The following is a 24848-nucleotide window of genomic DNA, read 5'->3' as shown; positions in this document are numbered from 1 at the left end:
TATCGCAAGCTTAACGCCATCACTGTCTCGGACGCCTACCCCATGCCCAGGCCTGATGACCTTTTAGACAAGCTGGGGGGAGCCCGTTACCTCACCACCATAGACCTCACCAAGGGGTACTGGCAAGTGCCATTAGACCAAGATGCCCGGCTGAAGTCGGCTTTCATCACTCCTGTGGGGCTCTACGAGTTCCTGGTCCTGCCCTTTGGCTTCAAGGGGGCACCCGCTACCTACCAGCGTCTGGTGGACCAGCTACTGAAAGGGATGGAGAGCTTTGCCCTGGCTTACATGGACGACATTTGCATCTTCAGCCAGACGTGGGAGGACCATGTGTCCCAACTCAAGCAGGTGCTGGACTGACTCCAGAAGGCCGGTCTGACTATCAAGGCAGGGAAGTGCAAGGTGGGAATGGCTGAGGTGACCTACCTGGGCCACAAGGTGGGCAGCGGCTGCTTAAAGCCAGAGCCAGCTAAAGTGGAGGCTGTCAGAGATTGGCCAACACCCCAGACTAAGAAACAGGTCCAGGCCTTCATTGGGATGGCGGGGTACTACCGGAGGTTTGTGCCCCACTTTAGCTCCATCGCAGCCCCCCTCACGGAGCTGTGTAAAAAGGGAAAGCCTGACAAGGTGGTCTGGACAGAGCAGTGCCAAGAGGCCCTCTGTGCGCTGAAGGAGGCTCTGGTCAGGGCCCCAGTGCTGGCAAATCCAGACTTCAACAAGCCCTTCCTGGTGTTCACCGATGCCTCAGACGTGGGGCTGGGCGCTGTGCTAATGCAGGTGAATGACAAAGGGGAGAAACACCCCATCGTGTACCTGAGTAAGAAGCTGCTGCCCCGGGAGCAGAACTACGCGGCCATAGAGAAGGAATGTCTGGCCATGGTGTGGGCACTGGGGAAGCTGCAGCCGTACCTGTTTGGACGGCGTTTCACCATGTACACCGATCACTCACCCCTGACCTGGCTGCATCACATGAAAGGGGCCAATGCCAAGCTCCTGCGGTGGAGTCTGCTCCTGCAGGACTACGACATGGAGGTGGTCCATGTGAAGGGGAACAACAACACCATAGCCGATGCCCTGTCACGCAGGGAGGGCCCCGAACTTCCCCAGGTCACTGGCTAAGTGACCCCGCTCAGTGCGGTCTGGAAGGGGGGAGAGATGTGATGGAGTGGGGGGAGTGCATGTGTGAGTCAGGCTGGATGTCTGAGGCAAGCAGCAGCTCCCAGTGGCTAAGGATGACCCTGGGGCTACAACTGGCAGGTAACACCTCTGCCTGAACAAAGAGCAGGGAGGAGCTGAGAGGGGTTTGAATCGGGGGTGGCAGGGAGAGGCTAGGAAAAGGGAGAGCTGGAAGGCAGCCAGCCTGAGGAGGGGGAAAGCTACACCCCAGAGGGACACCCCTCGGGGTCTTCCCCCCAGGACAGGTTGGAAGGACTGTCTCTGGCGGCTATGCTGTTGCTTCTGTGAGAGACTGGACATCTGTTGCCTAATAAACCTGCTGTTGTACCTGCTGAGTGAGAGTCTCTCCTGCCAGCGGACGGGGTGCAGTGCAGGGGGACCCCTGAACCCCATCACAGAAGGTGCCTGTGTGTCTGTGCAGGAAAGCAGTTTGTCCACTGGGAACAGCAAGTTTATGAGAGAAACTGCTTCACCTGCTGGGAGTGTGTGGAGACCAGCGGGGGTGCAGGGGGCTGGGACAAAGAAGAGTGTGTCTCTGATTGTCTGTTTGTGGTGAACAGCAGCTGCCTGGAGAGAGAGCAGAGCCTGCATTTGAAAAAGGTGCCAAGGAGGAAACTAGTCCATTGTTTGAGAAAGACTCCCCCAGCCTGGGGTGGCTGGAGAGGGAACCAGGAAGGAGCATTCCAGGTGGGACTCTAATCCGGCCATGGGGGCTGGAACAGAGGGAATGGCTCTGGGATGGGCAGTGGTATCCCTGATAAGGACACTGGTCCTTGGTGCAAGAAAGGTGCTTCTGCTTCCAGGGAAGTGAATCCCTTTTCTGAGCCTGTGGGGGCTCAAGATGGGGCCAAGACCCCAGAGCTGGATCTGAGGGCAGCTGAAGCCCAGCTGGGACGTGGGCCTACCTGTGTGTCTCTCAGGGAGGATGATGCTTTAACTCGGTCTGATCCAGTCAGTATCATCAGGGAATCCCAGAGATCAGGCGATTCTGGTACTTGTTCTTTGCCTGACACTAGCTGTGTCTACACGTGCACGCTACTTCGAAGTAGCGGCACCAACTTCGAAATAGCGCCCGTCGCGGCTACACGCGTCGGGCGCTATTTCGAAGTTAACTTCGACGTTAGGCGGCGAGACGTCGAAGTCGCTAACCTCATGAGGAGATAGGAATAGCGCCCTACTTCGACGTTCAACGTCGAAGTAGGGACCGTGTAGACGATCCGCGTCCCGCAACGTCGAAATTGCTGGGTCCTCCATGGCGGCCATCAGCTGGGGGGTTGAGAGATGCTCTCTCTCCAGCCCCTGCGGGGCTCTATGGTCACCGTGGGCAGCAGCCCTTAGCCCAGGGCTTCTGGCTGCTTCTGCGGCAGCTGGGGATCTATGCTGCAGGCACAGGGTCTGCAACCAGTTGTCAGCTCTGTGTATCTTGTGTTGTTTAGTGCAACTGTGTCTGGGAGGGGCCCTTTAAGGGAGCGGCTTGCTGTTGAGTCCGCCCTGTGACCCTGTCTGCAGCTGTGCCTGGCATCCCTATTTCGATGTGTGCTACTTTGACGTGTAGACGTTCCCTCGCTGCGCCTATTTCGATGTTGGGCTGAGCAACGTCGAAGTTGAACATCGACGTTGCTGGCCCTGGAGGACGTGTAGACGTTATTCATCGAAATAGACTATTTCGATGTCGAAACATCGAAATAAGCTATTTCGATGTTGGCTGCACGTGTAGACGTAGCCACTGAGTGTTAGTGGGAGAGGGTAAGAGGACTCTGTCCTACCAGCATCATCCTCTAGCCAGACACAGGAAGAGCAGACGGGCAATGGAGTTATGCTGCCTAATGAAGATAAAGAAGCTGGAAGCACAAGGGAGGGAAGTGACCCTAAGCTTTTGTCCAGTGGTACGAGCTGCCTGCCTGGAGCAGGGCTGTGTGAACCGCCTGGTGGGCCAGAAGTGACCCTGGCTGTAGGTGAAACCCAGGAGTTGGTTGTGGCTCAAGGGAGCAGTGCCCCTGTGGAGCCAGACAGGGGTGAGTAGTTATCTGGGGGAGCTCTTGAGGAAGAGAATTTTCCTGAAACTTTTCCTGAGCCGTCTGTGGGGACGGTGGGAAATGGGAGTGAGGTGAAGGAGAGTGAACAGGAAAGGTGCTTGTCTGTAAGAGCCAGAGCAGCCCTTTGCCTGGGGAGAAGTTTGTTTCAATTCCTGATGGCCAGGACCTGCCTGAGTGTGAAGCCACTGGCTGTGCTCTGGCACGGTCCAAAGCAGGCAGTGTAAAAGTTTCTCAGGAACGGGAAGTTGGTCCACGTAAAGTGAAAACTATCAGGGAATGTGAGCAGCCCTGTGATAACCAAGTGAAACAGCTGCACAGTCAATCTCTGTGGGATGCAGGAAAGCGCCAGCAATCCCCCTTCTCCAGATGCTGGAAACACATACTCTCGTAATGGACCCCACTTCTGATTCCATGGGGAGGCAGAAGTTGGAGGTGGAAGGACACAGGAGCTGTGGGCCTGGTGGGCCAGTGAGGGATAAACAGGGATTCCTTCATGTGGATTCTGAGTTCAAATTCGACACATTAACACGTGGTTTGAACCGGGATGCGAATTTTCTGGGTTATTATAGGGGCTCTTTTGCATACTTGGCTTAATCTAATTCTTGACTCCCCCCACCCCCTGCCCCTCTACTCTCTGATTTGCTCACCTTGATCATTTTATTTCTGATCTGTCAACCTTGACTACTGTTTTTGGTTCACTGTGCCTTAAATATTGCATCTGTTCTGGTCTGGCTCTGGGCTGAGGAAGTGGGTCTGTCCCACGAAAGCGCATCACCTAATAAATTATTTTGTTAGTCTTTAAAGTGCTACTGGGCTGCTTTTTTGTTTTAATCGTGTACAAACCAGTCCGGCTCCCTCTCTGTCAGCTGTCAGAAAGCAGTTTGGTTTGCAAACTTCCAGACTGGCTGGGAGCGGGAGGTCTTCCTGAGGATCATTAGTGGCCTACTATTGCTAGAAGGGAGGGCGCACCCAGAGAGATCAGATTTCCACCCCAGGGGGCAAGGGAAAAGATTAGAACTTGATGGTGCAAAGGAAAGGCCTCAGCCGTTTAGCCCCAAAATACCAGATTCTCAAGGAGGTTACCCAAAGGTTGTGGTCTACCAAAGAGCAACGTAAATGTACAATTGCAATGGGTTTGTTCCTGTTACTCACGCTGACTGCTGTAACCAAGGGGTGCTGCTACCCAAAGCTGTAGAATTGTACCACGTACTGCATGTTTGGAAAGAGCCATGTAACATGATGACATTGATGTAGAATCATGAATTGTATGTTGAACGAGTTTGTAACTCTGAAATGTCACCGTTGTTCCCTGTAACTAGTCTTGCAACCTCTCACATGAGGAGGAACATTCCAAACCTATTGTGTGGCAGGGAAGGGGAAACTGAGGCACACAACCATTTTGGTGGTCTGGCTAAATGCCAAGGGTGGAAAGCATTTGTACCTTCCTTTACTGGGCTGTAAGTGAATTCCAAACATTGGCCAGAGCAGCTGTATGGACTGGTGGGCAGACGGGACAGAGGCCCAGACCAGAGAAGAAACGTTTGATCTGCTGGTGCTGCAGCAGCTATATGGGCTCTGCCGACCTGACTTGAGAACGTGGCTGATGGACCGGAGACCGAAGCCGGGAGACCAACCAACCTGAGGGAACTAAAGGGACTTGCCCGGCTGCATCCCATGGAAGGGGCCAATGCCAAACTCCTGAGGTGGAGCCTCCCCCAGCAGGATTATGACATGTTGGTGGAGCACATCAAGGGGGGCACCAAAACGCAGGGATGGCCGTGAACTTCCCCAGGTCAGAGGCAAAGTGACCCCGCTCAGTTCAGCCTGGAAGTGGGGAGAGATGTGATGTGGTGGGAGATTCTTTGTGTGGCTCCCAGAGGGTGGGGGACTCCTGCTGAGAGTAACCCAGGAGACCAGGTGACACCTCAGGACTGCAGACAAAGGAGGAGGTGGAGACTGAGGGGTTTGAATTGGAACTGGGAGTTGGGAAGCAGTTAGTCTGGGCTGGGAGAGAGAGAGACAAACGAGGGGGCAAGGCCCCGGCTCCGAGGGCCCCTTGGTGCCTCCTCTCCCCAGCATGGATGGGACTGGCTGTCCCTGCCGGCTGTACTGACTCCTCTGTACGACGCTGTGTCCTGTCGGCTAATAAACCCGCTGTTCTCCTACTGAGTGAGAGTCACTCCTGCCTGCGGGCGGGTGCAGAGCTTGGGGATCCCTGACCCCCATCACACCTTCTTTCTCTCCCTCACCCTGTCTCCCTCACGGGGCGCGGCAGCTGGAAAGTGAAAGCCGGAAATGAAATACAATTCTCACTGTGCGCTTCCAAACGGAACAAATGGGTCTCTGCCTGGACTATCAGGGAAAGTTGCTTTTTGCAAGGCTCCTTAGGGCTTATTAAGGGTGGGATTTGAAGCGTGCATTTCACAATCCATCACGTACCATCACTTATCCAGAACATTTCCTTGTGGACGTGGTAAACTATAAGCAGTTGTCTGCCTCTTGGGGGAAGGGGAAGGGCTGCAAAGCAGGGGAAGCTGTCCAGTGTCCTGGGCCAAGGGAAAAACCTTTTTTGGCCATTTCTGAAGCAATTCTCCGCAGTGAGCAAGGCCCACAGAGCCTGGCTGCCACATGGCGAGTGGGGAAGTGTTCCATTCCAGCTGCATGGACGGCTAAGTTGGGGGGATCCCTGTAAGGGAAAAAGAAATGCCGGGGGGAAAGGAGGAGGGGAGAAGCCCTGGAGAGCTGCAACCTGCACTGGGTAACACAGTGCCCGGCAGCTGCTGCAGTGAAATGTAAAAGGGCAGGAAGCGTGGGGAAAAAATCCAATGCAAATTCCTGTGCTTCTGTAGGTTGCCAAGGCAGACATCACCCTCCTAGCATGAACAGCTATAGACCACGAAGAGCTGCTTGTCCTGTATCACACCTGTAGCCGGTGTGGGGAGAGCAGCAGAGCTCAGGTGTGATAACGTGGGGCTGTGGCTTCTTGCAGCATTTTGCAAACCACTTGCAACACCCCAGGGAGTAAATACGAGGCCCTGGGGTGTGCAAATTGGGTCCTATCTCTGCCAGTAGAACAGCAGCTTGCCAGTGGCGCTCCCTGTGTTCTCTGCTTACCAGCCAGCCAGAGCAGCGGGGCGTGTGTGACGAGGCCTTTCCTGGGGGACGCAGTAAGGAAACAATTATCTGCACCCTACAACGTTGCTGGGTTTCCTTCCCAGCAGGTGTCCGGACGCACCTGTTGTACAGATAAGGAAATCGGCAGGGAGGGAAACTGAGTCACAGGACAAGGCATCAGCTGTACCCAGCAGGAGGCAGCTCAAGTGGCAGCTTCCCCCTTGCACCTGCAGCACAGACTGGCCCCCAGGCAGCTGGGCTGCAGAGGGGAGGGCTGGCTGAAGCCGTGGGAGGGCTGGCTGCAGCCGGCTGCGCCCCATGGATCAGGGCAGGAGGAGAAGACAGGGCAGCAGGTAGCAGAGATACAGAAGAGGGTGTGGCAGGGGATGGACTGAACCCAGCCTGCTGCACCCCTCTATGTCCAGCCCAGCCCAGCCCCCAAACCCAGAATCTCCCCAGAGCCCCACTTCTCCAGCTTCTCCCCCAAACTCCACTGACCTGCCAGCCCCTTGGCACCCCCACAAATCCAGGTTCTCCTTGAAGCCCATCTTATCCAACAGCCCCCAACACCCCAACAAACCCAGCTTCTCCACCAAGGCCCACTCAACTGCGGCCTCCAACACTCACAAAGCCAGCTTCTCCCTCAGATCCCACTGACCACCCAGCACCCTGGCAGCCCCCAACACCCCAGCAAACCCAGCTCCTCCCTTGAGCCCCACTCACCCAGCAGCCCCCAACACGCCAGCAAACCCAGCTCCTCCCCTGAGCCCCACTTACCCGACAGCCCCCAACACCCCAGCAAACCCAGCTCCTCCCCTGAGCCCCACTCGCCTGACAGCCCCCAACACCCCAGCAAACCCAGCTCCTCCCCTGAGCCCCACTCACCCGACAGCCCCCAACACCCCAGGAAACCCAGCTCCTCCCCCAAGCCCCACTCGCCCAGCAGCCCCCCAGCAAACCCAGCTCCTCCCCCAAGCCCCACTCACCCGGCAGCCCCCCAGCAAACCCAGCTCCTCCCCCAAGCCCCACTCGCCCAGCAGCCCCCCAGCAAACCCAGCTCCTCCCCCAAGCCCCACTCGCCCAGCAGCCCCCCAGCAAACCCAGCTCCTCCCCCAAGCCCCACTCGCCCGGCAGCCCCCCAGCAAACCCAGCTCCTCCCCCAAGCCCCACTCGCCCGGCAGCCCCCCAACACCCCAACAAACCCAGCTCCTCCCCTGAGCCCCACTCACATGGCAGCCCCCCAACACCCCAACAAACCCAGCTCCTCCCCCAAGCCCCACTCACCTGGCAGCCCTTGACAGCCCCCAAAGCCACTTGGCGAGTTCCTGCACCGGGGTGGGGCGCAGCCAGTGCCCCCAGGACCTGCAGCCGGAGCATTTCAGGGGTGCAGTTTGCCAGCTGAGCAGCTCCATCCCAGCTTCACCTGCAGCTCCTTCTGCTGCCTGTGGCTGCTGCTCTGACTCCGCCCCCAGCCACTTGGGCAGCACAATGAGCTGCAAATGGCTCTTAAAGAGTCACATGCACCTCTGAGGGAGCTGCCCAGCCGGTGATCTGCGCCCCCTGGGGTGTGGTGCCTGAGGGGAGTGACAGAGGCCCCCAGTCGTGCCCGGTGCTGCACAGACACCTCACAGGAGACAATCCGGTGCCACCAAGCTCCCAGTGCACAGACAAGTTTTATCTTCCCATGGGGAAATTGAGGCCCAGCGTGATGCTGTGACCTCTACGCTCACATGAGGTGTGTGTGGCAATGGCAGAGAGAGAACCCAGGAGTCCTGGTGCCCAGCCCTGCGCCTCAGTCACACGATCTGCTCAAGTCTCCAGCATTTCACCATCACAGTTCCCCTTCTGCGGGGGGTCTCACCCTGGAGCACTGGAGACTTTCCTTCCTCGGGAGAATTCACATCCGCCCACCACCCACGCCCCAGAGCAGTGTGTGCTGGGAGCCAGGACTCCTGGGTTCTGTTATTGGCTGTGGATGGCTTGGAACTGCCTCTGAAATACTGACTGGTGGGAGGCAGCGAATGGGACATGAGGCCTTGTGCTCACTAGGCCCTGAGAGCTCCCACAGTCTCAGCTGTTTGCTAACTCTTTCCACTTGCATTTCACACCTTTCTGCTCTTCTGAGAGGAGGACCAGCCCATTCCTGAGCGCTCTGCAGGGTGACTGTGAGACGTGTTGCTTTTGCTCATTGTCTGCAAACCCAGAGCCTCAGCTCTGGCCGACCTGTGCAAAACTGGCTGATCTAGTTTGTGGCTCCAGCCTGGCAAGGAGAGGTGCAGATGGGGGACGGTCAAGGAGGGAACACGCACGTCCAAGCTGGCTCCCCACGGACAGGCCCAGGGTGGCCATGAAGAGACAGGAGGTGCCCATGGCCGGGTGCAACTGCAGCCCAGGAAGGATGGTTCTCCTGAGAGCACTGGAAACCAGGAGGGACCCAAATGAACTCATGGGGCCAAATCTCCCTGCCAGGTGCTAGGAAACTAAATGAGTCACTAGGATGGAGCAGAGCAGGAAGGGGTCTCGGGGTCAGAGTGGCTCCCAAGCAGCGCGTGAGTCAACAGTGCGACGCTCTCGCAAAACAGGCAAACGTGACCCTGGGACGCATGAACCGGAGCGTTGTGAGCAAGACACGAGACGTCATCCTTCCGCTCTGCTCCGCGCGGGTTGGGCATCAGACCGAGTTCTGGGTCCGCGTCTGGGCAGCAGGCTTAAGGAAAGGGGTGGAGAAACTGGACAGGGTCCAAGTGCTGGATCAGCTTCAGGAAGCTGGGCTGACTGTCAGCTCTGTGAGGTGGCAGGTGGGAACGGCAGAGGTACCTGGCTTGGGCCTCAAGGTGGGGAGCAGCTGCCTAAACCCAGAGCTGGCCAGGCGGGGGCCATTGGAGACTGGCCAGCGCCCCAAACTACGTAGCAGGTCCTGGCCTTCATTGGGATGGAGGGAACCCCCAGAGGCTTGTGCCCCACTTCAGTGTAAGGAGGTAACCCAGACGAGGTGGTCTGACCGAGCAGTGCCGGAGACCCCCCTGCACGCTGAGGGAGGCCCTGGTCAGTGTCACGGTGCTGACAAACCCTGACTTTGACAAGCCCCTTCTGGTGCTCACCAACACCTCAGACACTGGGCTGGGTGTGAGGCTGATGCAGAGGGTGAAAAGGGGACACACCCCATCGTGTGATGGAGTAAAGAGCTACTAGAGGTTGCACCTCCTCAAACCAGAACTCCCTGCTCTGGCAACAGCCCTCGGCCAGTAGGACCAGGGATGTGTCTTGAGCAGAGAGCCGGGCAGGAGGGCAACCAGCTGGCAGCCCTGCAGGGATGGGGCAGGATCGCCGGCTTCTCTTGCCAGCCCTGCGCTGAGCTGTAGACTGGGACAGGAGCACCAGCTTCTCCCAGCCTTCTCCCGGGGTGCTGGGTTTGGGCTGGGGAGCCGGCTGCAATTGCAAGCTAGCCAGGGAGCTGGGGAGCCAGGGCCGGAGGCGCAGTGGGGGGCAGCCAGGGACCAGGGGGAATTAACTTCCCCTAGTCCAGCAAAATCCATCACTTGGGACCACTGAGGTTCTGAGGGTGCCGACCAGAGATGTTCAGCTTGTATCTCAGAACAAAGCTACGCCCGGGGGCGGGGGGAGGAATGCCTGTCGGAGGTGTGGGCCCAGGTCAGTTCTCACCCCATGTATATGGATGGGGCTTCGCTGTGTAAACTGACCTCCCTCCCCTGACCCGGCTGCACCAAAAGAAAGGAGCCGCCACGGCGCTGCTGGGGTGGGTCTGCTCCTGCAGGGCTGTTGGAACAAAGCCTGGACAGCGGGTGTGAAGCAGGCAGGAGGGTTTATTACACCCAGCGCTGGTGGAGTGACGCTGCGCCCATGAGGGCTCAGTGGAGCACGGCCAGACGAGAGGTTGCAATCGATTACATAGACTATTGATGGGTGGGGGGGACTACGCCATGGGTGTCACCCACGCCTGGGGAGGTTCTAGCAGCAAGAGGAAATGAGCACAACACGCCAATAACCTCACAAGGTTACGTTGTATCCCCACCCCCAGCTCATAGGACGTTTTCTCTCCAGGGCAGGTGGTTTCCTCTGCATGTCAAACAACACAGATACACAATGAGGGGTTCGTGCCAGGCCAGGCCAGAGGATGTGGTGATACCTCCACACAGGAGCGTCCGGGGGGGTTCATCGACAACACGGTTTCCCAAACTGGGGGGGTGTCCCCCTGGGGGGACATGAAGAAATTCCAGGGGGGGCGCGAGTCAGCCCAGACCCCCCCCCACAGTCATTCCCCCCGCCCAAAGAAAGAGCCGCTTTGCTTCCGGCTCTCAGCCTGGCCATTTCACGCGGGCGACCCGGCGCAGCCGCTGTGAGGAGCAGGCAGCCGGGGAAGGCCCACGTGGGGCTGGCTGCCTCCTGCAAAGGGGAGGGAGTGTGGGTTGTGGGGCAGGAGCAGGACGGGGTTAGAGGAGGGGCTGATGGTGCCTGGCTTTGGGGGCTCAGGCAGGTGGCTCACAGGTGACTGGCCCACGGTAAAAAAGAGGGGTGTGTGGGGGGGTGATGCTGAAAAGTTTGGGAACCTCTGAGCTGGAAGATTTGAAGCACAAGCCAGTAAGAGCAGACGGCACTAACCCCTGGGTCTCACCCGCAGGGCCCCCTCCTGGGCTGTGCTGCCTGGGGCAGCCGTCCCTCCCTGCAGACTCAAGGCCCTGCCGGCCTGAGCTGGGACCACCTCCCCTGGGTCTTGGAGAGCTAAAGGAGAGGCCCCAGGGTGGGATATTTCCACTCCTGCTCGCTGGGTTCCTCTACTCTGGGCCGACTCCGGACGCTCAGACTCGCCAAGGGGTCCTCAGCAGAACACCACAACCTGCCCCAGGGTCTGTTTCCTTCCGGCAGGGGCGGCCCATGAAGCTGGTCCCTGGTAAGGGCAGTGCCGCTGGCTGAGGTCCTGCCACAGGCAGGTGGGGCTCAATGGCCCCAGGTTACGGACAGTCACACGAGTCAGCTCACGTCAATCCAAACTCTCCATTTCTCCCCCTCCCCCCGTGAGCGCAGAGCCTGCGACCCCCCCCACTGCCCCGTGAGCCCAGAGCCTGTGACCCCCAACTGCCCCGTGAGCGCACAGCCTGTGACCCCCACACCCCCCGTGAGCCCAGAGCCTGCGACCCCCCCACTGCCCCGTGAGCGCAGAGCCTGCGACCCCCACCCACTCCCCCGTGAGCCCAGAGCCTGTGACCCCCCCACTCCCCCGTGAGCGCAGAGCCTGCGACCCCCCCACTGCCCCGTGAGCCCAGAGCCTGCAACCCCCCCACTCCCCCGTGAGCCCAGAGCCTGCAACCCCCCCCACTCCCCCGTGAGCGCACAGCCTGCGACCCCCCCACTCCCCCGTGAGCCCAGAGCCTGCGACCCCCCCACTGCCCCGTGAGCGCAGAGCCTGCGACCCCCCCCACTGCCCCGTGAGCCCAGAGCCTGCGACCCCCCCACTCCCCCGTGAGCCCAGAGCCTGCAACCCCCCCACTCCCCCGTGAGCCCAGAGCCTGCAACCCCCCCACACCCCCGTGAGCCCAGAGCCTGCAACCCCCCCCACTCCCCCGTGAGCCCAGAGCCTGCGACCCCCCCACTCCCCCGTGAGCGCACAGCCTGCGACCCCCCCACTCCCCCGTGAGCGCACAGCCTACGACTCCCCCCACACCCCCGTGAGCGCACAGCCTGCGACCCCCCCACACCCCCGTGAGCGCACAGCCTGCGACCTCCCCCACTCCCCCGTGAGCGCACAGCCTACGACTCCCCCCACACCCCCGTGAGCGCACAGCCTGCGACCCCCCCCACTCCCCCGTGAGCGCACAGCCTGCGACCCCCCCACTCCCCCGTGAGCGCACAGCCTACGACTCCCCCCACACCCCCGTGAGCGCACAGCCTGCGACCCCCCCACTCCCCCGTGAGCGCACAGCCTGCGACCCCCCCACTCCCCCGTGAGCGCACAGCCTACGACTCCCCCCACACCCCCGTGAGCGCACAGCCTGCGACCCCCCCCACTCCCCCGTGAGCGCACAGCCTGCGACCCCCCCCACACCCCCGTGAGCGCACAGCCTGCAACCCCCCCACACCCCCCCGTGAGCGCACAGACTGCGACCCCCCCACACACCCGTGAGCGCAGAGCCTGCGACCCCCCGACCCCCGCGGCCGAGGGAAATACGAGAACTGAGCCTGTCTGCCGCTAGCAGTGAGCTCTTACCCCAAACAGCGCTTGGTCTGTGGAACCGCTCCCTGCGTGCAGGGGCTGCCGGTGCTCAGGGCTGGGACAGACCCTGGCTGGGGCTGGGGGCATCGTTCCTTTACTGCAGCAGGGGATCCTCATCTGAACCCCCAGATGCCCCCTGCCCCCTCCTCCTCTGCCTGGGGGTGTTGGTGCCTGCTGAGCCGTGGCCACTCTGCCCTCCTGACTTGGCCCCCGCCCAGCGACCTGCCGCTGTCCCGACCAGACCTCCCACTAAGCCCCCTGCCACTGCCCCGACCCCACATCCTACCGCCGCCCCAGGAGGCCCCGCAATTACAGACCCCACATATGCACCAATTGCAGCACCTGCCGCAGCTCCTCCCACAGCTCCTCCCACAGCTCCCCTTTTAGTGAGCTGGTTCCTCTTTCTGCTCTTCTTGTCTTCGAAGCGGCTCTCGTAGGCTGACAGGAAATGGACTTTCTTCCTTTCCAGCTCCTCCTCCAGCTCCGACAGCGCGGCCTGGACCTGCTGCTCCTTCCCCTGCAGCTGCCCCCGGCAGCGCTGCACCAGCTCCTGGCGCTTCCCCTCCAGGCGTCGCCGCATCTCCGCAGGCTCCACGCTCAGGCACGTCTCCATCTCCTGGTGGTCACAGTCCTGCCGGCAGAGGAGCAGATGGGACGGTAGGACAGGCAGGAGTGTGACCCAGCCACACCTGCAGCCCCCTCAGCCCCGACCCACAGCCCCTACTAGCCCAGCTGGGCCCCCCCCCAGCTCTGCCGGGGCCCCTCACTCCCGACCCGCAGCCCGTCTGTGCTCACCTGTCGCTGCACAAATTCTTCAAAGTCCTTCCTGGTGGCTGTTACCGCTCTGCTGTTTTCCTTCTCCTGCCTCATCGCTGCCAGCGACTCGGCCATCTGTGGGGGAAGAGGGGTCAGGCTGGGGGGGGATGGGACCTTCTCTGAGCTGGGAGCCCCCCCACCACCACCTCCCACCCCAGTCCCCCTGGGCCCTGATCTCTTCTGTCACCTGCCCCAGCCCATCCCCCAACTCCCCCAGAGTCGGGGCACCTCCCCCCACCCCAGCCAGGGGCACATCCCCGCTGCCCTAGTGCAGGGAGCTGCTTCTCCGGCCAGGCTCCCTGGGGTCCCCTTGTGCCTCGGGGGGGGAGGGGTGTCTGATCAGGGCATTGGGGGAGCTGTTGTGGTGCCCAACCACGGCACAGTGCGACCGGCCAATGGCAGGAGGAGCTGGGCTTGGGGTGCAGAGAACCGAACACCCCGAAATGAAGCCAGAAGGAGGCAGGCGGGGGAGGGGCGACCTGGTACCTTCATGAGGGAGGAGAAGTCGTAGCGTTTGGTCTTCAAGTCTCGTGAGAAAACCTGTGGGGAGCAACGGCCGTGGGACAGGGACAGCTCAGCCAGCTTCTCGGGGAGCCCCCACCCCCCTCCCTGCAGCACAGCGCCCCCTGCCGGGCCCTGCCCCCTCCCTGCAGCACAGCGCCCCCTGCCGGGCCCTGCCCCCTCCCTGCAGCACAGCGCCCCCTGCTGGGCCCTGCCCCCTCCCTGCAGCACAGCGCCCCCTGCCGGGCCCTGCCCCCCTCCCTGCAGCACAGCGCCCCCTGCCGGGCCCTGCCCTCTCCCTGCAGCACAGCGCCCCCTGCCGGGCCCTGCCCCCTCCCTGCAGCACAGCGCCCCCTGCTGGGCCCTGCCCTCTCCCTGCAGCACAGCGCCCCCTGCTGGGCCCTGACCCTCCCTGCAGCACAGTGCCCCCTGCTGGGCCCTGCCCTCTCCCTGCAGCACAGCAACCCCTGCTGGGCCCTGCCCTCTCCCTGCAGCACAGCGCCCCCTGCTGGGCCCTGACCCTCCCTGCAGCACAGTGCCCCCTGCTGGGCCCTGCCCCCTCCCTGCAGCACAGCGCCCCCTGCCGGGCCCTGCCCCCCTCCCTGCAGCACAGCGCCCCCTGCCGGGCCCTGCCCTCTCCCTGCAGCACAGCGCCCCCTGCCGGGCCCTGCCCCCTCCCTGCAGCACAGCGCCCCCTGCTGGGCCCTGCCCTCTCCCTGCAGCACAGCGCCCCCTGCTGGGCCCTGACCCTCCCTGCAGCACAGTGCCCCCTGCCGGGCCCTGCCCCCTCCCTGCAGCACAGCGCCCCCTGCCGGGCCCTGACCCTCCCCTTAGGACAGCGCCCCCTGCTGGGCCCTGCCCTCTCCCTGCAGCACAGCGCCCCCTGCTGAGCCCTGCCCCTCCCCGCAGCACAGCGCCCCCTGCTGGGCACTGCCCCCTCCCTGCAGCACAGTGCCCCCTGCCGGGCCCTGCCCTCTCCCTGCAGCACAGCGCCCCCTGCTGGGAACTGCCCCTCCCCGCAGCACAGCGCCCCCTGCTGGGCCCCACCCCTCCCCGCAGCACAGCGCCCTCTGCAGAGACTCCAGCCCAGCCTGTGTTGCACACCGCCCCCTGTTGAGAGCCCCACTCCCTTCCCTGCAGGATGATGCCTCCTCCTGAGTTCCCCCCCACCTCCTTGTGGCCCCCTTTTTGTCTCCCATCCTGTCCCCTCCCTTCAGCAGACACCCCTCTCCCACCTTGATCTTGGCAGCCAGCTGAGCCCCGGTCAGCACCTGCCCGGCTCGGTCCGTCCGGACGTGTGTCCCTGCTGAGCCCACCACGCTGGTGACGTAGTCACCCAGCCACTGCCGGAAATCCTCATCCGTGTCTGCAGGGGGGAAGGACCCCGGCATCCGGGAGGGACCCGGGCACCAGGACAGGGCACGAGTCACATGGGGGATGTGGGAGCTGGTTTGGGAACCAGGAACTGAGATGGCGTCTCTGGGCAGCAGCTGCTTCCGACCCCCCCAAACTGCCTGGGGGCAATGGAGGAACAGGGGGAGGGGCTGGAGGAGTTGCAATGGGAGGGCTTTGAAGGCCTCAAATAGGACAACCAGCAGCAGTCCTTGGAATGGAGGGAGGGGGAGGCGGGGGCTGAGATCGGGGGCTGGGCTGGGCTGGGGTGAGCAGTAGGAGGGCTGGAGGAGCAGCTCAGGAGTTCGGGGTGGGGCGTTGGGGTCTCTTACCAGCTAGTGTCCCTGCCGTGCTCTTGGTGAACCCAGTGCCGGGGTGAGGCAGGACGTAGCACTGGGTGCCAGTCGCCTTCAGGGCTCCCAACACCCGGGGCTGCTCAGCAGAGCCCTCCAGTGTCTGCAGGGGTCAGAGGGACACTTGTGGCCACCAGCAGGAACTCGGAGCTGCCAGGGGACTGTTCAGCTCCTTCTCAAACTGCAGTTTGCTGCTCCCATGAACACATCTGGCGCCCGCTCTGCTCATTACCTGTATGAGGGTATCGAGGTACTCCCGCCCCCCAGCCGCCCCGTAGGCTTCAGCGTTGTCCCCATCTCGCACCAACAGATCCAGGCGCTGCAGCAGAGAGCACAGGGGAGGGTCACATGGGGATGGGGCCACAGGGAGGGGACCACAGATGGAGGCAGCCAACCAACCCAGCACGGATGCCGAGAACTGGGCATAACGTGAGCATGATTGCAGAACTATGGGGCCAGGATCTGGGTGTTTGCTCTGGCCTTGTCCAGCCCCTGTCAGTACAGGGCCCTGGTCTAGCAGGGAGGTTCTGAGGTGCTCTAGGAATAGAGACAATGAAGAGTAAGAATCCAATGGGGTGATGGGAACGGGGGAGGCCCCAGCATTGTAACCCCACCTCGGTGTTGTGGGAAGCGAGTACTCACCTGAACTTGAGGCAGATTGCAGGTCTCTCCCACTTCCTCTGCAGTGTGGACAAACACCTGAGATGCAGAGAGAGAGTGTCAAAGAAACCATTTCTCGTTTAGAGCAGAACATCCCCCCCAATCGATGTCCAATCGAGGCGCGTGGCCCAGGATTAAACAGGTGAAAAAAAAACACAGAACCTAATTAAAACATAAACAATATTCAGTGAGAACCAGTCACTGAAGAGAGAAAAGGGAGAAAAGGAAGAGAGAAATCAGTGTCAAAAATCAGAACTGAACACATCACCAACTTAAAAGCAATAAGTGAACTCGAAAACCAATAGCTGGTTCTAGGAGAGCAGTGATTGAAGACATGGAAAGCCAATAATCAAATTCAGCAAGCCAATCATTTTAGTTTGCAAAGAAATAATTAGAAGTAGCAAGCTGCAAGGAGGCCAATGGCACCTGAAAGATGAACACATACATTTGGGCACTAGCTTTCATGGGAAAACAACCCACTTCATCAGATGAATGACAAAATGGAATTCGCCCCATGGAAGCTTATGCTGAAATCCATTTGTTAGTCTTTAAGTGACACAGGACTTCTCCTTGTTGCTTGTGGAGAAAACTAGTGAAAGACGTCAGTCACTTAGCAGAATTAGCAAACTAAAGATTAACGTAAATAACAGCAATTATTGTAAAATCCAAAATCAACATCTGAAAACCATTTTTTAAAAAAATGGCTCTGGAGCCAAATAAACCAAAAATCAAAGACTCAAAAAAAGTAATGGAAGTCAGGGAATCAGACAGCAAAGTACAAAAGAAGAAAAAAAAAAGTCAGAGACAGAAAACCTGCAATGAATACGAAGAAAACCCAGCAACTGAATGCAGATGTCGACAATGAAGTCAACCAATGACCAAAACACAAAACCAGTATTTGAAGTAGAAGAAGCAGTCACTGAGGTCACAAAACTCAGTCAAATTTAGCAAACAAATAATGCTGGGTGGGAAAATCACTCGTTAAAGAAGTAATATATGAATACCAATTGAAACAAATGTTTAAAGACCCCATATTTTTGAAGAGAAATTAAAAGCCAATTACCAAGACACTGACAGTAGTAAGTGAAGCTCAAGAAACGCTGAAACTTTATGATGAAAAAACAAAAGCAGAGAAGTGCTGAGGAGCAGACCAACTTCAGTGTGAATATTAAAATATGCCAATCAAAGAAAGAAGCCCAATACATGAACTATATAATCTGAGAACTAAAGTCACAATATTGACAACCATGGGCCAAAACATCATACAAGAGAACTGAAAACCAAAGATTGAAAGCTGAAGGCCAAAGCCGCGAAGGGAGTGAAAAGTGCAGAGGGAAACCCAAGAAACACTCAGCTGTTCTTTGTAAGTGGAAATTTGCATGAAAATATTCTGGTTTTCTTAAGTTGTATTTTGTATTTTCTCCACTGTCACTCAAACAAGCTAATGGGGTACAACGAACAGCTGACAGCCAAGAGCGGCTGACAAACAACCAATAACTGGCAGCTCTTAATGAACATGTAATAACCAACTACAGAAGTGAGTTAGGTGGCCAAGTGCAGTAGCAGGCCCAGTGCAGACCTTGGTGACATTTCTCTGTTGATGTTTCTATTGTGAGAACTTTTTCAGAGCACATCTGCTCAGTTCCCAAATTTCAGGGGTTGTGCTCAGCCTCTGGGGGAGGAACTGCCCTGCTCTGGGCGGGAACTGGAAAACCAACTTCCATTCAGATGTGGTGAGGAGTATCAGCAGCCAGTGACACAACCCGACTGGGGAAAGGGGTAACGGGGTCTTTTGGCTGCTGAGCAGGGACAATGAGGGGCCCCCAGACCCCATAGTGGGGGGCTGGGGAGTGGGGCACACAGGGAGGGCTGGGGGATGAGCTGTAGGACAATGGGGGAGCTGGTTGGAAATACTCCAATGGAACCGTTTTCCCACCACAAACCCTTTGCTGACGCAGTGATGCAGGTAGCCCAGGGCTGGATTCTGCCCAGCCAGGCTCAGCGTCTGGGCACAGGGCAGCTGCAGGGGGTGCACAGCCCCAGACGTGGCAGCGCTGAGTCCTGGCCGGATGCCTTGGCTGTACTGGGGCATCGGGCCAAGAGGTATTTCCCTTACCTCGGGGGTCCCTGGCCGGGCTGAGCACGACACTGGCTGGGCCCGCGCTGCCCACACCAGTCAGCCAGAACTGGTCGGTTGTGAGCAATGCTGGTTGAGGGGAGAGGGGTGGGTTTACCTGGGCAACCCCACGTACCAGCCGCCATGGCTCTGGGGCACCAGCCCGCCATGCACTGCCCCAGGGTCCCCCTGCTCCTGGCAGCCTGAGTCCCCAGGCGCATTTCAGGTCACTGGTGGGTGTTGCAGAAATGGGCTGTGGCTGCAGCCTACAGCCCTGGCTCAGGTCCCTGTGTTCCAGCCCAGCCCTTCCTGGGGGCAGGGAGGCGGCTCCAGGCACTGCTGTTCCTTCTCCCTCCTCGCCCGGGCTGGACCACATGGCCACAAACAGCCAGAAGCTCTGTCCCTGCGCTGCCCTCACCCCACAGCCCTTCCTGCACACTGACCCCTCCTTGGGGCAGTATCCCAGAGCCCCGGGACCCCACAACATCTGTCAGCCCTCAGACAGAGAAGATTGAACCCTGCCACGTCAGGGGGGCACAGAAATCTCCTCTCCGACGGAGCTGCAGCCCAGCAAGCGCCGAGAGCTAACGGGGCGAAGGAGAAGTGGCCGCCTCAGCCCAAACATTACTGATCCGCGTTACTGTTCAGATTCTCCGCACTCGAGCCCTGGTCCAGGGGAGGGGAGATCTCTGGGCGTTTCTGACCACCAATGACGGACCCAAAGCCTCCCCCAGTTCTCACTCTGCCTGGACACCGGACTGCCACCAGCAGGGATCCAGAGTCCAGGTGAGTGTCAGTAGAGCTGTGTGTATCCCCTGCCCCACCCACCTCCAGGTAATCCTTCTCCGACCGTGTGAATGTGCTGCATACGTTAAAGATCTGGGAAACAATCACAAGGACACGTGAGCAAACCCCCAGCTGAGCTCTTCCCAACCCTCCCCGAAGCACAGCGCCCCCTGCTGGGCCCTGCCCCCCTCTCCCCACAGCACAGCGCCCCCTGCTGGGCCCTTCCCCCTACCCCCTGCAGCACAGTGCCCCCTGCTGGGCCCTGCCCCCCTGCAGCACAGCGCCCCCTGCTGGGCCCTGCCCCCCTCTCCCCACAGCACAGTGCCCCCTGCTGGGGCCTGCCCCCCTGCAGCACAGCGCCCCCTGCTGGGCCCTGCCCCCCTCTCCCCACAGCACAGCGCCCCCTGCTGGGCCCTGCCCATCCCCCTCCCCGCAGCACAGCGCCCCCTGCTGGGCCCTGCCCCTCCCAGCAGCACAGCATCCCCTGCTGGGCCCTTCAGCACAGCGCCCCCTGCTGGGGTCTGCCCCTCCCTGCAGCACAGCGCCCCCTTCTAAACCCTCCTGCCCTCCCTGCCCACAAGCACGGTGCCCCACCCAGTAGGAGCTGAGCAATATGCTGAACAGCGAGAGCTTGATGCTGGTCTCCGTCTTGCGCTGCAGGTCCAGGCAGCCCTCGGTGTCCACCAGGAACACGGCCACCTGCAGGGACAGACACACGGACAGATCCACCTAACAGCAGCCCCATTCCCAGCCCTGGCAGTGCTGCTGCCTGGTCCCCTGGGGGCTGCCCTGAGCGTGCTGGCTGGAGACGGGACCTGGGGGAGCAGGATCACGGTATGAGCAGCCCCTCCCCAGTCTGGCTGTAGGGAGCCCCAGCGCCGAAACTATCAGGCTCCCCCATTCGTCTCCCAGCTACTCCCCTCTCTCCTGCCCCACTTCTCCCACAGGCCCCTTCCCCCAGCCCCCAATTCCCTCCCCTGCCCCCGCCCCCGTAGGATCCCCCCTCCTCATTCCCTTCTCCTTCCCCACTGGGGCAGCCCCCACCCTACTTACCCTCCTCCCCTGGGCGCAGACCCAGAAGGGCTGGTTCCACATCCACACCCCCTTGGTCACGCTGGCCATTCCAGAGCGACACTCAAACCCGCTCAGCACTTCGTTCCTGTTGCTCATCCAGGCAGTGTCTGTCGAAGGCTGCAGGGGGCAAGCAGGGACCGGGGTTTAGATCTGGGGGCCTTATGGGGAAGGGGAGGGAGTGGGGATGGGTCGATGGAGATGGGGTGGAGTGGGGCTGGGGAGGGGTCTGCACTTGTTCTGGCTTTTGCCTGTTGCTGGGAGAGGATTCTGGTAGGGACTCAGGGACCTTGCTGGAGATGGGATGGCCTGAAATTGAGGGGTGGGGCCCTTGAGAGTGGGTGGGGTCTGTAGTGTAAGGAGTAGAGCCCTGGCTGGGGTGGGTGAGGTCTGTGGTTCAGGGAGTGGAGAGCTGGTTGGGGTGGGCAGGGTCTGTGGTGCAGGGGGTGGAGCACTGGTTGGGAAGGGCGGGGTCTGTGGTGCAGGGGGTGGAGCTCTGGCTGGGGTGGGCAGGGTCTGTGGCTCACAGAGTGCAGCCCTGGCTGGGGTGGGTGGGGTCTGTGGTGCAAGTGGTGGAGCTCTGGCTGGGGTGGGCAGGGTCTGTGATTCAAGGAGTGGAGCCCTGGCTGGGGTGGGTGGGCTCTGTGGTGCAGGGGGTGGAGCCCTGGTTGGGGTGGGTGGGGTCTGTGGTTTGGGGGCGGAGCACTGCCTGAGGTGGGTGGGGTCTGTGGTTCAGTGGGTGGAGCCCTGGCTAGGGCGGGTGGGGGTCTGTTGTTCAGGGGTGGAGCCCTGGCTGGGTGGGCGGGGTTTGTGGTTCAGTGGTGGAGCCCTGGCTGCAGTGGGTGGGGTTTGTGGTTCAATGGTGGAGCCCTGGCTGCAGTGGGTGGGGTTTGATGTTCAGGGGGTGGAGCTCTGGCTGCAGTGGGTGGGGTCTGTGGTTCACTGGATGGCGTCTTATCTGAGCCCCCTCTCCCTACTCACCGCGTTCTGGAGCTGACGCATCAGGCAGTTCAGCAGGAAGGATTTTCCCCGGCGCTGCTCCCCGATGACGGACACCAGGCACACGGGGGCGTTCCTCACCCCACCCTGCTCCAGGCAGCGGCTCAGGGTCTCCTCGTCCAGGGTCAGGTTCCCTCCCTCGTCCAGACGCACCAGCTGCACTGGGTGCCCCGGCTCTGCCATAGCCTCGAGCACCTGCTGCAGGGAGAGGACTGGGTCAGAGCTGGAGCCCACCCTGAGCCCGTCTCTCCCCAGGCCACAGCCCTGTTCCCCATCCCCATCCCTGGGCCAGCTCGCCCTGCCCAGAGCCCAGCGAGTGTCCGGCCCCTTTGCTCTGCTCTGCTCTGCTCTCACTGGTGTCACTGGCTCCATCTCTTCCCTGGGAGCCGCCCTCGTTTTCTCCACCAGCGCTCTCCTCCGCATGGCGGGGCCGTCCTGTCCCTGGAGCAGGGGGCCCTGCACCCGGGGCGCTGGGACCCCAGTCGGAGACTCCACAGCAGTGAGCCAAGAGGCAGCCCTGGCAGGAGTTGTGACCACACACAAGGGGGATGGGGTCACCCCAGGGATCCAGGCAGATGGAAAGGGGATGACCCCCGGAGCGGCTCCATCTCCCTGGAGCTCATTGGGACGTGGCCCACGCTTGGAACCTGGCACCCAGAGCAGAAGGGGTCTGATGGTCAGTGGCTAATTGGTAGCTCAGACAGCGTCCTCCTCACAGCAGGAGTCTGGGCACAGGCGGGGAAGACATGGCAGTACTGCTGGAACCCACCTGTGACTCAGTTTACCTGCCCATGTTGTGTCTCTGTCCCCTGGGTGGCACCAGAGCGAGAAAACAGATCGCAAGTGGCCATGACAGCGACCGGCTGATTCTGAGGCCAGGAGGACCAAGGCCGAGCTCCTGGGTAACAGGCCGGAGAACTGTCCCCAGTTAACTCCTGTGAGAACCGAAGGCAGATCTCCTGCCAACACAGCCCAGCTCGAGGGAGGCAGCACCGTGCTCCAGGGTGCGCTGCTCCCGGGGACAATTCCCTCCCTGGGAAACAGGGACGTCTGCTTTATAAATCTTCCATCCTTGTGCAGAAGCTGCTCGCGTGGGAGCAACTCCTCCCTGGAGCGTCCCTTTGGGGCTCTGAATGGGACGAGCTCCAGGAGTCTAACTCTGCTCCAGGCCACTTCTTACCATTGAGCCGTTTGCGTGGCTCCTCCCTGAGCCCTCTGGGCTGTATCCCCAGCCCTCCAGAACTGAGGACACTGGAACAGAACCAGGGCCCCGGCCCACGACCCCAGAGGGGCTGAACCCTGAGCTGCACTAGCCCGTCTGCTCCCACTCGCCATCCCCTGCTTGCACAGCCTTGCGCTCTCGGCCCAGCACCGCACAGGGGGCTGGTGTCCAGCTGGTTATCTCCCCTGGCCCCAACACTGTCCGTGTCCCAGCACCGCTGGAGAGACGCCCCCACCCCCAGCCTGACTCTGTCCGAGACTCTCTGGCCGTATCACAGTGCGAGCTGTTGGCCTGTGCCCATCTGACCCTAGTGCTGGGGCTGGTGGTGCAGTGAGCTGAGAGTTGGGCTCCCCCCTCTGCAGCCCCACAGAGACCAAGGCCACGGGTGGAGAAACCCAGGCAGAGAACTGGAAACGAACACGCCTTGCCCTACCGGCCCTCGCGCGGCCCTGTGCTCCTGTCCCTGTGCGCCAAAGTCTCTTTTTCAGCTGGAGATTCCCCGACGTCCCAGGCTGGGGTCCCTCGCAGCCCCCAACACCTCCAAAGGGGAACCTGGTCCCTCTGTACCTGTGGAACCTGCAGGGACATCTCCTGAGGGAGAGTTTTCAGTCCAAGCGGGTGTTTTCCCCTTACCAGCAAAGGGGCATTTTCTTTACTTCCATCTCTGCAGATAATCGATCAGGGTGTCACTGCCCGAAGAGCTGCCATATTCGCAGGGCTATTGGGGTTTCCCTGCAGTCCCTGGCTGCTGCAGGCAGGGAATTGCTGTGCTGGGTTACACCAAGCTGGGCCCCCACTGGCTGTGCTTCCAGCGGTAGCACCTGGCGTGGGCTGGGGAGCTGGAAAGGGGCTCCAAAGCATATCTGGACCCCCTGGCTTTGGGAGGGGGATATCTGAGCAGCCGACTCCCCTCCCGCAGGTTATCTCAGCACGTCAGAGCCCTGATGGTGGCTGACACAAAACAAAGCTTGTTCTGGGGGATGTCACATACTCAAGCCACTTTTCACGTTCACAATGGAGGTGGCAAACCCAGGGGACAAGTGCCAGGGATCTGAGATGCCAGGCCCAGAACTGCCCCCCTCCGCCCCCCCAAAAAAGAAAAAACTTACGAGGTGAAATCTTCCCTTCTCTCTGTGCAGGCCAAGCTCTTGTGAATCAAAAGTGAAACTGAGTCTTTTCTGTGTGGAGGGTGGGAATCAGGAAATGGGTGGGGTGACTCTAATGTCAGGGCAGGGCGGGCTGTGGGGGAGGGGGAGGGGGAGGGGGAGGGGGGGGACACAGACTGGCACAGGGAGACATGTGGGCCCAGTGTGATGGGGTTCGGGGTCCCCCAAACTCTGCACCCCATCTGCAGGCGGGAGTGACTCTCACTCAGCAGGAGAACAGCGGGTTTATTAGCCGACAGGACACAGCGTCGTACAGAGGAGTCAGTGCAGCCGGCAGAGACAGCCAGTCCAATCCATGCTGGGGAGAGGAGGCCCCCAGGGGCCCCCAGAGCCGGGGCCTTGCCCCTCCTTGGTCTTGCTCTCTTAGCCCACACTAACTGCTTCCAACTCCCAGTTCCAATTCAAACCCCTCAGGCTCCACCTCCTCCTTTGTCTCTAGAACAAAGGTGTTACCTGGTCATCAAGGTTACCCTCAGCAGGAGACCCACACCCTCTGTGAGCCCCACACATACACACACGTATCCCCCACTCCATCACATCTCTCCCCCTTCCAGACCGAACTGAGCGGGGTCACTCAGCCGGTGACCTGGGGAAGTTCGGGGGCCTCCCCTCGTGACAGGGTATTGGCTGTACCCTCGGTGCTCCCCTTGATGTGCACCACCTCCATGTCATAATCCTGCTGGGGGAGGCTCCAAGTCAGGGGCTTGGTATTGGCCCTTCTCATGGGATGCAGCCGGGCAAGTCCCTTTAGTTCCCTCAGGTTGGTTGGTCTCCCTGCTTCAGTCTCTGGTCCATCAGCCACATTCTCAAGTCGGGCAGGCAGAGCCCACATAGCTGCTGCAGCACCAACAGATCAAACAGTTCTTTTCTGGTCTGGGCCCTGCCCCGGCTGACCACCAGTCCATACAGCTGCTCTGGCCAATGTTTGGAATTCACTTACATCCCAGTAAAGGAAGGTACAAATGCTTCCACCCTTGGCATTTAGCCAGATGACCCAAATGGTTGTGTGCCTCAGTTTCCCCTTCCCTGCCACACAATAGGTTTGGAATGTTCCTCCTCATGTGAGAGGTTGCAAGACTAGTTACAGGGAACAACGGTGACATTTTAGAATTACAAACTCCTTCAACATACAATTCATGCTTCTACATCAATGGCATCATGTTACATGGCTCTTTCCAAACATGCAGTATGTGGTACAATTCTCCAGCTTT

At 60.3% G+C, this 24848-nt stretch overlaps 1 protein-coding gene across 1 annotated transcript; it reads right to left on the bottom strand.

Moving 5' to 3' along the window:
- Positions 1 to 12482: 12482 nt before the first annotated feature.
- Positions 12483 to 23610, bottom strand: LOC142014992 (RING finger protein 112-like). The gene is made up of 12 exons (XM_074998330.1): positions 23581 to 23610; positions 21232 to 21447; positions 20233 to 20370; positions 19774 to 19878; positions 19222 to 19272; positions 16260 to 16316; positions 15850 to 15936; positions 15597 to 15720; positions 15108 to 15238; positions 13858 to 13911; positions 13351 to 13446; positions 12483 to 13186 (listed from the first exon to the last, which is right to left on the bottom strand). Exons 2-12 carry the CDS (start codon positions 21430 to 21432, stop codon positions 12650 to 12652), a joined length of 1581 nt encoding a protein of 526 aa, XP_074854431.1. The 5' UTR covers positions 21433 to 21447; positions 23581 to 23610; the 3' UTR covers positions 12483 to 12649.
- Positions 23611 to 24848: the final 1238 nt, after the last annotated feature.

This window comes from Carettochelys insculpta, chromosome 6 (assembly GCF_033958435.1).
Source record: "Carettochelys insculpta isolate YL-2023 chromosome 6, ASM3395843v1, whole genome shotgun sequence".
In the NCBI taxonomy this organism is placed as follows: Eukaryota; Metazoa; Chordata; order Testudines; family Carettochelyidae; genus Carettochelys; species Carettochelys insculpta.
The sequence above is the reverse complement of the archived record's forward strand: the minus strand, read 5'-3'. Positions and strand labels throughout refer to the sequence as shown.